The sequence below is a fragment of the Rhopilema esculentum genome, chromosome 16 (genome assembly GCF_057945365.1).
Source record: "Rhopilema esculentum isolate cy_ngs chromosome 16, ASM5794536v1, whole genome shotgun sequence".
Lineage (NCBI taxonomy): Eukaryota > Metazoa > Cnidaria > Scyphozoa > Rhizostomeae > Rhizostomatidae > Rhopilema > Rhopilema esculentum.
The window spans coordinates 10,529,129-10,542,080 of NC_142830.1; the positions used below are offsets into that span (position 1 = coordinate 10,529,129).

At 37.3% G+C, this 12,952-nt stretch overlaps 1 protein-coding gene across 1 annotated transcript in view; it reads left to right on the forward strand.

Annotated features, from left to right (window-relative positions):
- Positions 1 to 12,952, forward strand: part of LOC135682587 (E3 ubiquitin-protein ligase mib1) — a 28,916-nt gene that overhangs the window by 8,251 nt on the left and 7,713 nt on the right. Inside the window, exons 2-12 of the mRNA XM_065197548.2 lie at positions 3,908 to 4,135; positions 4,801 to 4,966; positions 5,954 to 6,191; positions 7,240 to 7,626; positions 8,092 to 8,202; positions 8,425 to 8,541; positions 8,827 to 8,971; positions 9,235 to 9,329; positions 10,181 to 10,288; positions 10,857 to 11,014; positions 12,794 to 12,914. Of these exons, the coding sequence (XP_065053620.2) occupies positions 3,919 to 4,135; positions 4,801 to 4,966; positions 5,954 to 6,191; positions 7,240 to 7,626; positions 8,092 to 8,202; positions 8,425 to 8,541; positions 8,827 to 8,971; positions 9,235 to 9,329; positions 10,181 to 10,288; positions 10,857 to 11,014; positions 12,794 to 12,914 (1,863 nt within the window). The 5' untranslated portion in view covers positions 3,908 to 3,918. The remainder of the gene's footprint in view (positions 1 to 3,907; positions 4,136 to 4,800; positions 4,967 to 5,953; positions 6,192 to 7,239; positions 7,627 to 8,091; positions 8,203 to 8,424; positions 8,542 to 8,826; positions 8,972 to 9,234; positions 9,330 to 10,180; positions 10,289 to 10,856; positions 11,015 to 12,793; positions 12,915 to 12,952) is intronic.

Here is a 12,952-nt window from a genome sequence, read left to right on the forward strand (position 1 = left end):
AAACTAATGGCGATATCAGCAAAAAGAGAAATGATTATCCCCTCTGTACTGTGCCTGTTAGTAATGCAAATGCTAATGGTTCTCAACGAAAGACAGTTTATAAGAGCAAGCTAATATAAATCATTTTCAAGAAAACTAGCTTGGTATTGACCCATCCAAGAGAAAATCAGCCTCCAAGAAACATGTCTCAGCGTTTATAATCGAACTGATGGCAAGCATACGGAAACTCACGGAGATTCCTCAAACACATGAACAGCTTACATGGATATTTTAAAATATATACCTAACGGGTAAAGTAGGGTAGATATAGTGGGAAGAACCAGACCGGTGATAAGAGAAGCTGATAATGAGAAGTAATTGTGGGTAGCATAGTGCAATGCTTGGAATTGGTAGGTCGCAATGAAATTTACTTCTCTACGGAGAATGGAAGTGTAAGATTTAACCATGTGAGTAACCTGGTGAGTAATGACCTTATCAGTAGCCAAGAAGAAGCGGACGCTAAAGTGGTCCTATGCTTGGATGGATCACCTGAAAAAGCACCCACTGCTCGATCATCCTGCGCAAACATAGACATCAATGATTTTTAGATTTAATTTAGATTTTAGATTAATTTAAAAAATTTAGATTTTGAGAACACTAAAAAGGCAAGGGTTTACGCCTGAATAAAATTGACTTAGAGCCCGAGGTGAAACAGAGCCTAATAGGCCTTCATGCTTTTACTAGAAACGTTAAAGTTTGATTCTACCGCCATGCTAATCATTATCATTGCATGAGTATAGAGATGTTCTGATGGAGCGAAGCTACGGAAACCGGACATTTCATAGCACGGTTTGAATTCTAGTTGCTCGCAAACCAATGGCTCGATAAAGAATGAAGCGAAAGATTCCTTGGCCGACCCAGCAAGGGATCTATCAAATGATTTATTTTGTTTGATTTCTTGTACATGCCGTAGATCGATTGACCGAAAGTGTGAAAATGAACTAAAACGAATTGGTGTATTGCATGTTCTGTGTAGAGGCTCTGTATATTTTCCCTTTTTGAGGAAAGGGTGACAGCCTGTCAAGAAAAGTAGTCATACCCTATGGACAGAATTCTTTTAAATTGAATAAAGCAGTTTTCTAGAACGCACCTATAGCCTTATTGAGCCTAGCGGTTCAACTACCGATCTCAAATGACATACCATTAAGAGAAACAAGTTTCCATACTTGGCAAAGGGTATTATAAGTCAGGTGACCTGCAAAATCAACCCAACATCAATGATGCCCAATATTGCTTTACAATTGTTGAAACTGGCAACTTTGGGAGAGATAATGATGCACAGTTTTTCAACAGTTCAGAAATGGGCAAAGCTTTCATGAGTGGCAATATGATTATCCCTTCTCAAACAGAAGTAGGGGATTTCATTTTTCTCCATGTTTTGGTTTCAGATGAGATATTTGGATTAAAGACATGGCTGAGGAAACCTTACCCTGGAAAAAATCTCAATGAAGAACAGATAATTTTCAATTATAGACTCAGTACCATTTAGAATTCATTTGACAGCATAATAAAGGCTTGTGTGTGTATGTTACTTTATTTTCATTCGATGTACAAAAATAGATAACAATATATACATTATTTAAGTATATACAAGTTAACTAATCAAAATCGAATATACAGAGCAAAGAAAAGAAAAAAAGAATATTTTCTAAATTTACAAGTTTAAAGATCTGAATCAAATTTCTAAGTTGGTAGGCAGGTACAGGCACTTCATCTGCAGTTGAGACCATCCCATTTTTTTATCAAAATCGCGAAACCTTTCAGATTTTCTGCTGATTTTAGTTCACTAGGTAAACTATTCAAAATCTGGGGTCCAATGGGTTTAAATCTTGTTGCCCCAAAAGTTGTTTGGTTAGCCCTGAAATTGGCCAAGTTGTTTGGATTTCTCAAAGAATAATTTGAAAAGCGTAATTTGAAAACGCTCTGCATAAAAGGGCCTAAAAGGTGGATTAAAATGATTCAGAGTTCTAAGTATTTCTATACAAAAAAATCTTCGTGCATCATGCAATTACACGAGCTAAGAAGCAAATCATTATACGAACGTTTATGATCATTATAGAGAAACCTTAGGGCACGTTCTTGTAACTTTTCTATCTTCTGCAATGATTTGGAAGATAGAAAGTACCAAACCGAGGGGCAATAATAGAAATTTGAAAACACAAAACTCTGATCTAGGATCTTTTTCTCTTGAAACCCAATAAACTTCTTTGATCTTTTGAGAACATTTAATTGTGTTGCAGCTTTTTTGCAAAGAGTTGAAATATGTGGGTCGAAATCAAATCTATAGTCCAAAGTGACTCCTGAAAGCTTCACGGTCTCCTCAGATTTGAATATTTTACCTCCGATAATCATCTGTTCTCCACTAGTATTTGTTTGGTTTTTCTGAGCAATAAAGCATGGAATTTTTCAGGGTTGACAATCATTTCATTTTGTTCTAGCCAGGTTAAAGCAACTCTGGTTTCTATTTCCAAAATATTGACAAGATCGGGCATGTTTTTGGGGAAATAAGCGAGAGTATTATCATCAGCATAATTACTGAGATTTCTCTGTTTTATCAAAAGGAATAAATCATTTCTATAAAATTAAACAAGATGGGGCCTAGCACAGATCCTTGGGGTACACCAGATATGACCTCTAGAAAAGAACTGTATGTATTATTTATCCAAACGCTTTGTTTTTGTCGCTTAAGATACGAATAGGTAAGAACAAGTGCATCTTCATTGAAACTATATGCGCATAGTTTTGCAATTATAAATGACAATTCCTCATTGGTTCTCTCTAATTGCCGTTTCTGTTTCTTTCTTCGCCCAAACCTTTTTTATTGGTGCAGCTGTTGCTATTTTTTGTCTTCTCATTGACAGAGATTGTGTACTTTCTGATGTACTTTCAGCTTCATTGTCTGACACTGTAGTTGATATTTGCAAGCTAATATTTACACCTTGTCCCTGTGACATCTCCTCCTCATATTCAGTCCACTCTGCAATGTTGTCATGGCCATCCTCACAACAAATTTCCCCAGAAAGAGAATCAACAAATTGATTATGATTTGAGTGCTGCCTTGGTTGATTGTTTTGATATTTCCCCTTTGACAAATTGGCTGTGCTTGTTCTGCTAATTATGAATGTTTTCAACCATTTAAAGGCATTGAGTCATGGTAAATAGGCTTTCTCTATAGGGGGTTATTTGGTTTCGGCGTGATCGCTGCTATTTCATGTGATATTGGCATCCGTTGTTGACAACTTGCTATTGATGGAAACTGTTATGTTAATCAGTACGAGGTGAGTTCATGTGACCAGTTCAAGGTCAACCAATAGCATCGCAGTCATGGAAATCATGACTCGGCGGATTTTGGCACTTAGGGTATACCCAGTCTATTTATCATGACTCAATGCCTTTAAGGTGTTCAAATTTTGCAGTGAATGAGATATCATCACTTCCACAACCTGACGTGTCTTTCCTTGCACGGATATATTTGCTGAACTGCGTCCTAATGCTTTCATAACGCCGTTTGACAATTTTCAGTTGGATTTTGTGATTTGCGGTGGTCGCAGAGGAGCATCTGCGACAGTCGCCGACGAAATACAAAAAAAATGAAAACTAGCCTCAAATCAATGAAATTCAGCTCCGACCTTTTCTTGTGAATCTTTTAACTTCCCATTCGTCTACAATTGTGGAAACTGCAATATCAATATCCATGAACTTTTTGTAAGCCCCTCTTGAACCGAAAGATGACTGCTCCATGTGTCTAATTCATTATTCTTTGCCTTTTTCACATTTTCCTCCAATAAAAAGTCTTTGATATTGACTTTCGTTGCCAATAAAGTAAAACGAACACCAACAGAATATTAAGCTACATGTATTTTTTTAGTTGGTGCAAAAATGCATGTTGAACTGGGAACTCGAATTGTCCGTGGCTTGGATTGGATCTGGGGTGATCAAGATGGTGAGGAGGGGATGCTCGGAACAGTTGTCCAAATAAAAAACGACCACCCACCGGCAGGCAGTGTGAAAGTTCTTTGGGATCATGGTGGCCAAGGAATGTACCGTTGTGGAGAAAACAACGCCTGTGATCTTCTCGTGTTTTGTTCACCTGCTGGTAAGTCTTTACTCAAGAACTTAAAACTCGAGCTTCAGATAATTGAATCAGATAAAAGATTTGACAAATGAGAACTCTAGTGAAGGAAACGAACTGTTACAGATGGGATTGTTAACGGTAAAGCACCGATTTTTAAAGGGTTTTTGTGTTTACTACCCGAAATAATGTCTAAGGATAACATAAACCTATTTCAAGAATTAAAACATCTCTTATTCATATGTTTGAAATACCATTATTCTTTTCAAACAAAATCCACAAGTATTTCAATGTCTTTTATGATTGACTATTTTGCATTGGAAGGACATTAGACTATCAAAAATAAGTTTTGTTGTACTGTACACCTATCACCTTACAGCTTCGACTGACTTATCGCACAATAACCTGTAGCAATCAATTTCGCAGTCAGTGCCTTACCAATTCTTTTTCTTTATGAAGCGTAAAGCCAACACAGAAATGAGGTCTTTTAGATTCATGGACCGCGGAGCATTTTACAGGTTGAGGGAGCGAAAACGTTTTGAGGGGGCTAAACATGCTTAAAACCAAGAGCATGGCGATTTTGGTATGATTTTGGAATTTTTGGAAGGCTAAATCCTCCGTAGCCCCCGCTTCTGCGGTCCCTGTTCAGATATAATCAGCAATTAAACTTGTTACTGTTTTATTTACAGTATCAAAACATGGTGTAGGTTGCGACGTCTGCCTAAAAGATGTTATTGGCACTCGTTGGAGTTGCAAGGAATGTCCGTTAACGAATCTTTGCACCACGTGTTACATGAATGATAAGCACAGTCTGCAACATGCTTTTGATCGATTTGATGCTAGTGACAATGAAGGGTATGTTCCTCTTTATCTTTTACGTCCTGTATGTTGTATAGAAACAAAGAGCAACAAGTACAGAGAAAGGGGACTAGAGAAAGTTACGCATAGAAATTAAGAGGCATACGTGTTTTGCTCGAGTTTTTCTACTTCGGGAATGTAAAGAGAGGGAAAGGGAGAGGGAAAGAAGTGGAGAGGGGGGGGAAGTAAAGAGAGGAAGGAGGGGAGAAGAGGAAAAAGAGGAGAAGGGATGAAGGAGAGAAGGGGAGAGGGGGAGAAAGGAAGAGGAGAGAGAGGAAGAGGGAAGAGGTGACATAGGGTCCATGGACAATTTGGCTTTCAACTCGAAATTTGAATTTAATATTTTTGTAAAATGACTCGAACAGTCTGCGCTTTGAATTAATCACTAGTTGATTTGTCAATGATTCGATTAATTAGAATATTAAAAAAATGAAATTATTTAGTGAAAGAGTCTTTTTTACTTTGATCTATTTGGCTACCAGGTGACTAAACCTTAGCAAAAGTTGTGAGATGCACGTTCCAAAGTCCAAAACAAGTGCCGAGGCTTAGAGAGTAGCTTTATTTCAAATGTTGATTAGAGAACTCGCAATTGGCCGAGGGAGTCCTGTAGCTATGAAAAAGCTTTTCTCCATTTCAACAAAAGTAAAGTAAAATGAGTGTATGCCATTTTGAAAGAGGTGTTAGAGAATGCAGTTTTTTAAGAACTTTGAATTTACTACTGGTAGTTTTACCCATTTGTGAATTTTAAATGCAATGTTTGTTTAACATTTATCTTTTGAAGATCATTCAGCGCGAAAAACAGAAGGTTTTCATTTACCGCTCTTAATTTCATAATCCTGCAGGCAGCTTGGAGCTACAGCTTAGAGCTGCCCTGTTCTACACACAAAAATTGTGTACTGCATTTTCTATATAGCATCAAGTCCCATACAACGGATTTTCAACAACTGTTTTTGAAAAATCCAATAAAGCTTGATCCATTTTCAGGACCCCATTACCCGCACGGGCAAGGTCTGTGAAAGTCGAAGCCACTGGGTTCTTCCCCGGAGCAATGGTTGTTCGTGGTCTTTGCTGGGAATGGGACGACCAGGATGGTGGCGATGGGCAGGTAGGCCAAGTCACAGAAATCCAGGAATTTCACAGCAAGTACCGAAGAAATGTAGCACGTGTGCAGTGGATTGGGAATGGCTTGTCAAATGTCTATCGCATTGGACATAACGGCAAGGTAAGCCATCAACTACCAGGTAAAATCTGGTTTACCATTCTTTCCGATTACCCTTATTTAGGGGGTTCATACTTCCTTAACCCAGTCAATGTCCCGCTTATTGCCCTGGGCCTTTGAGTAAAAACATTTTTTTTCCAGGTGTAATGTGATTATAATACAGTTCTTCTCGATGGTCGAATTTTATTGATCTTTTGATTTCGACATCTTCTCAACACGTCAGACAATATTTTCAGTGACAAAATATGTTTTTACTAAATGGATCTCTCTCCAAAAACATAATCGCGCCCTCACAAAGCATTGTGTAGCTAACAGTTTCTTAATCTTCACTCTCTTTGATTCAATGCAATCAATATTTTGAGCGCCATTTAGTGCTAATGATGGAACTTCCGATTCGATTGGCTTCAAGGTAGTTTTTCACCTGACGAAATAGTTTTATCGTTGTCGTTTGTTTAACTAGTTTTGCCTGTTTTTGAGGAATATTTTGACAAGGATCTGCTCTATAGTTCTTTGTGGTTTCAATCTTCTTTGGATGGATGCACTGTTTTAGATTTGCGAAGCTTTGGCAAATTTTTTAATGAATAGAGTGGTTTAATTAAAAGGGTAATTAGTTATCTACCCTCCTTCATTCAAAATACCATCAGAAATGGGACTTATGTTGTGAATTACTCCTTTAGCTGCATTAATTGAAAAAATTTCTGAAACAAATATAACCTTGCAAAAACTTCCATGAAAGTACTGCTTTCTGAATTACATTTATACTAACTATTGCCACAGTTTAGCTATCTAATCATACAGCTGAAATTTTACTATTTGTATTTATTTTTCCCTGGAAACATTTGGAAGTTCCCAGGTTCCCCGGAATCCCTAAACGGCGTTCATTCCTGTCGATTGGACAAGCAAGAACGTTGATCCAGATTGAAATATCAAGTTAGTCAAAGGATCTTTTACTTTGGATGGGAACCTAAACAGCAAGAAACTTAGCCTCTCCCACTTCTGCTTTCATTTGCTACAACTCTTCGATTGTTTTTGATATATTTCTGTTTTAAAGGTTGATCTGAAGTGTGTTAAGCCTACAGCAGGAGGGCACTATTACAAGCATCACTTGCCAGTTTTGGGAGAAAAGAGTGAGATGTTTGCAGCATCAGCTATGACTGCGAGGCCATCTACTATGATTGTTGGAGCAGCTGCACCGAATTTCCCCATGGACGCGTTTCCTCAAGGAGCAGCTTCGAATGTTGAAGCTGTGGCTGCTAAGAGCATTTCGTACTCCAACGAAAAGCGGTCCATTGAAACATCAGAGTTAAGCTTGCTAAATGAAATGAGTGAAAAGAGCCATAAGTTTGAGGTCAACGATCGCGTGCGCATTAGCGCGCCAAAGGACATATTTATGACGCTTCAATCAGGGCATGGTGGCTGGAATTCTGCAATGGCAGATGTAGGTATCCTGATTCTACAGGAATCTCTATATCATGCTAATTTTGAAAGAAGTTATAAGACTTTTTGAAGGGCCAATAATAAGAAGATCGAATCATAGAGATCGAATCGCAGCTTCCTTCTGACAACACCCCTTTTTCCCAGTATACCTACCTTCATTTGCAGCAAGGCAGGGTTTGAGTGTTATTCTTTGATTTCTATTAGATTTAATCAATATTGTTCCGGAACCACCAAGTAAAAGGGTTCTACTCTTACAGCGTGACTAAGAAGGTTCTTTAATCCAACTTGCTATCAAATATTGTTCAAATGATTTTTTGACAAATCAATCTATAATCAAATCACTAAAAGTCAATCTAAATTTTCATAAAGTTCACTGGAATCGCATGTGTGTACACATTTGTTTGTTTATAAACGGATCTCAAGTTAGAGCTTGTAGTGACAATAAAGCTAAAATGTATCTTTTCAGGAAATTGGAAAGATTGGAGTTGTTAATTCAATCACAGAGAAGGGGGATATAATGGTTACCATGGAAGGGAGTGTCTCAAAAATGGCGTTGCATCCTCAAGTATTGAAAAAGGTGAATATGGTGCAGTCCACTCTCAAATGCATGTGTTAAAGTTTGTTCTTTTTTTGCGGGAGAGGACTCTGAAACTCAAAATGGAGTATCATAGAATTAATCTACAAAATACTAGATCAGATAAAATAGAAAGGTAATAGCTTTCTTCCTCAGAATATTGGATCTGCGCGCAGGCTAATAAAATTGTGATCTTTCTACATTTTTTCTTTTACCATTTCATAGGTATTAGCTCCAAAAATTTTGAAAGAGGGAGACAGCATAAAGATTCTCTCAGACATCAATATTGCAAAGAAGAGCTTTGCCTCTCAGATTGGAGAATGGAATGAGGAGATCGCCAAGGTAAGCTACTGTTTGAGCAAATCATTTGGAAAGTCGATGTTCGCAGAAGTCAGTCAATTCTTCCATAGCCTTTATTGGGTAAAATACCAAGGAAAAGTTTGCTGTAAGAAATTACTGTGCACTCGCACTACCAATCGTTTTTTCAGCGTGAAAGAACTTAGCACATATCTAACGTTCAGAAGAGATGTGTTAATAGTCTATAAAGCAAAATGAGCAGATAGTTTTTGAGTTTCTTCTTAAATCATTGTTTCCTCGAAGATTCATTTCAATCAATTCGCTTTACAGTGCATAGGGCAGATCGGGAAAATCACAAAATCATATGTTGATGGCAATTATCGTGTTGTAGTCGGTCACAGTTCTGTTGTTATTCCTGGCGATTTTATTGATGAAAAAGTCCAGCAACTTGCTGCCGGTGATTCTGTTGGCAAATGTAAGTTCAAATTTTCAGCATAACCAGTTAACCAATCAAACTATTCTGTACCTTCGAGCACAAGATGTCTTGCAATGAGACTTGTTTACATAGAAAACGGGGATCTGTAAAATGCTGTTAAGAAAAATCTGCTGAAATGCGATAATTCCGATATCACGTGACAAAACTGTCTTTGTTGCTTCTTCCATTGCAGCCATCATATTGCATTCAAAATTATTGCATGCTTAAAACCAGTAAAGAACTTTTTACATACATCTTTCCAGCTTCTGAGGTGTCAAATGAATTCAAAATAGTACAAGCAGCAAAAGGTGGTGATTTGCAAGAACTAAAAGATATGTTAGACGCGAATCCACAAGATGTAAGTGTTTTCTATTAGTGTAACTTAATGTCCACTTATGGTTACAATAATCGATTTTCATCTTAATGGCGCCATTCAACAGATATTATGACTGCTGCAAGCATACATTTTCTTCGAAACTATTTCGAAAGAAAATTTGCCAAAAAGTAGATAGAAAGAAAAAGAAGCAATGAATTGAAAATTCCTTTTACACAAAACTGAAGATCTGCAACAAAGAAAAATGATTACAACAAGATTGCTGCATATCTTTTCGTTTTTATTCAATACTTGATTTTTTTTCTGATGACCTCATTTTGTTTGCAATCTGTTAAGAAAAGTATCAGCAATTTTTTTAACATTAATAATAACTGTTTTATTTTGAAAAACAATTCAATACAGATAGTGAATGTGACAGCAATGCTAGGAATTATCCTACAGGTCATTTTGAATACCCTCTCTGTTGCAACTATGATTTTGTTAGACACACTGCCATTTTCCTGTATTCTAAGACCTTTTTGCAAACATTATTGTGTCATTATCTGTCACATTTCTAAATCTGTCACTATAAGTGGACATTTCTAACAGCTCACAAATGAAACCTCATATCAAGATTTAAAAAAACTTTTTCATTACTCTTGCATGTCTTCTTTTAATGAAAAGAAAATTTTTAACTCATTTCACCTCAAAGTTCGAAGCGAAAATCACTCTGAATTCTTGATCAAGCTTCAGAGCTATTTTTTAGTAAACATCTTATTTTTGAGAACAATTTTCTTTCTTCCTCTGCATTGCAGCTGTTTTACCCAGTATAGGAAATGTGTTATATAAAGAAGTTACTGGTAAAATTTTTAAGGAAGTAAATTCCTTATTTTTAGGTGAATACGCCATCTTTGGACGGGACTCCCTTGAATGCAGCTATATTTGAAGAAAGAGAAGACATTGTTTCATATTTGATAAACAAGGGGGCAGATGTCAATGTGTTGGTAAGAGTCCTTGTAGAGCAGTAGGGGGCCTTTATTCACTTTTAAAGGTCGATCTTTTTCTGTAGGACACTGATATTATGTGTCAGTTATATAGATCCACTCATATTGTCTCAAATTTAATTGAAGTGAAATTGCAAGTTACTTATACCTAAGAGAAAGCTGTCCGAGCTCTGTATGTTTTTTGATCGTACTGATTTTTCATCATTATGTGTATTGCAAAAAGGAAAGGAACCAACTGAATTTAGGACCAGATTGCTTCCACTTTTGTTCAAAGTGATTTCGCAGCTCCTAGCTCGTTATTCATCAATTGTCAGGTCACGGAAAACCCTTGTTGATGAAAAACAACATCAAATGTATTAAATTTGCATTTGAACTTAACTGCTTCATTTGACACCATTGCAAGGAATGACCAAAAGCAAACCGAATTGTCATAGCTATTGGTTAACTTTTTCTTATGACATCATGGCGATCACACCACACGGTGACTATCTTGTATCCGTTTATCTATTTACACTGCCAACAATTTCATGACCAACTTTTTTAAAGGCCACTGATCAAATTTATACAGGATAAAAACAAGCACACTGCTCTTCATCATGCATTATCAGTTGGAAATGAAGAAATCATCAAAGTTGTTACTTCCAGCAAGCGCCTTGATACCACTATTTTGGCGGGAAAATCCAACCTCGATTACTTGCAATTCGCCTCTGTTTGCGGAAGTTTGTTGTAAGTGATGTTGGCTAATGATTTTAAATGGATTTTTTGAAACAACGTTCTCTTTCATAATATCACATGTGTATTAAATGCCATTACTCTCTCTAGGTGGCTATGCCATTGAATACTGTAGGTGGTTATACCATCGCTTTACATTTGTCATTTGAAAACCAGTACATCTTTCACATTTTGTGCCCTATCAAGTGAACATTTATTAATTGAACTATATCAGTTTACTGGAGTGGTTTAAGCCTTGAGAGTACTGAATATCCGTTGGACTGACATGAAAACGAATGAGTGGGTCAGACAGGCGATTGGAATAAATCTGAAAGTGTTTTTGAACTCGATAAAACAACGGAAATTTACGTGCTTGTATGCACACTGGAGACGTAGACCAGAGAGTTAAGTGTGCAATGTTATAGACGCCAGGCTGCAAGGGAAAAACCGAGTTGGACGCCCAAGATGATAACATCAGAAATTGGTGTCGTGGTTTCTGCAACGCGCGGAATATGGCGATTGAGCGTCTACGGATCTCTTAGAGCTATGGCAATCTGAACTGAACTGAGCTTTAGCCTTGAATCATAGAACAAATTAAAGATCGTAATAAGAACATTAACTGAGAGGTATTTGGGTGTGGTAAAGCGTAGCAGTAACGTCTTATTGACTTCAGTAAGCCGAGGATAACTCGGCCTTCTTGCCTTCTTGGTTTTTTATTTACAAGACTCATTAGTTTGTTGTTTTGTGTCACGAACCCAGAGAGTAAAACGCCAGAAATACACTGTTTTTATAACCCAGACACTTTGATACAACTAAAACATAGCTACGAAGCATACTAGGACCTAACCTAACCCAAAGCCTTACGACGAGTGACAGAGTTTCGTTCAAACAGCTTCCCGTGCCCCAATCTCACTGAACTTAAACTACAACTTGTATATAATTATTATATATGTACGAATGGCATCTAAAATTAGTGATACACGAATATTATGGTGACTAGCCGATAACAAGAAAAAGGAAGGGCTAGGTTAAATGATGCCATGCAACGTAAACATATCTAAATCTAAAGTATGCAAAAATGATAGAAAACTACGCAAATGGTAAAACAACAACATATGGTAAAGAATGAGTTACCTATGACTAGGCCTAAAAAATGCTGGGAAAATCCCGCACCCATAAAATAAACAATGGAAGGGGACGTCGCTAACGTAACGCTATGACGCGGGCCATATGACGTACGAACAGGCCGTATACAATGTAACTTGTGCTAAATATATATCATCATAAGCAAAAATGAACACATAGAGAAAATCCTAAAGCCAGGTTCCCATAAAATCGTAAGAGTCGAGAAAGTTGAACTCATATCAACTCTCCCGACCCTTGCGATTCACAGTCGGCGCAGTCGTAATGATCGGAAGAAAGTGTTTCCATAAAGACGGGAGAATAACGCAGACTGACGCAGACTGTCGCAGAACGTCGCCGACCCTCTTACGATTTTATGGGAACCAGGCTTAACAATGAATGGGTTAAGGGGTATTTAACAAAATGGCCTAACTATACTTAAGAAAATTTTGACAGGTTTGTTGTTTTGGACTGCACGTGCATATAAATTATCTTCAAGGTGTCTAACAAGCACCAATGAGTTTAAAAATATAAAAATTGGCAAAAAGTTTATACTTACCTGCCCAAAGCTTTTCCTCGTCTACATTGCTTTGAAATCCCCTAGCTTCAATTATTTATGCGAGGATGATATTCTTAATTTTCGATGAGTGCTGTAGGGTTTTTCTGTTTTAGTGGCACTGAGATATTGTTCAAGCTTATGTCGAATCAGATGATGCGCCCCAGCAGCGGGCCTTCTCCACTCCATTATGCTGTAATATCAAACCTCGAACTCGTGAAATTTCTGGTCAACGAAGTAAGTGGTAATCTTCATAACAATTTAATACCATGATG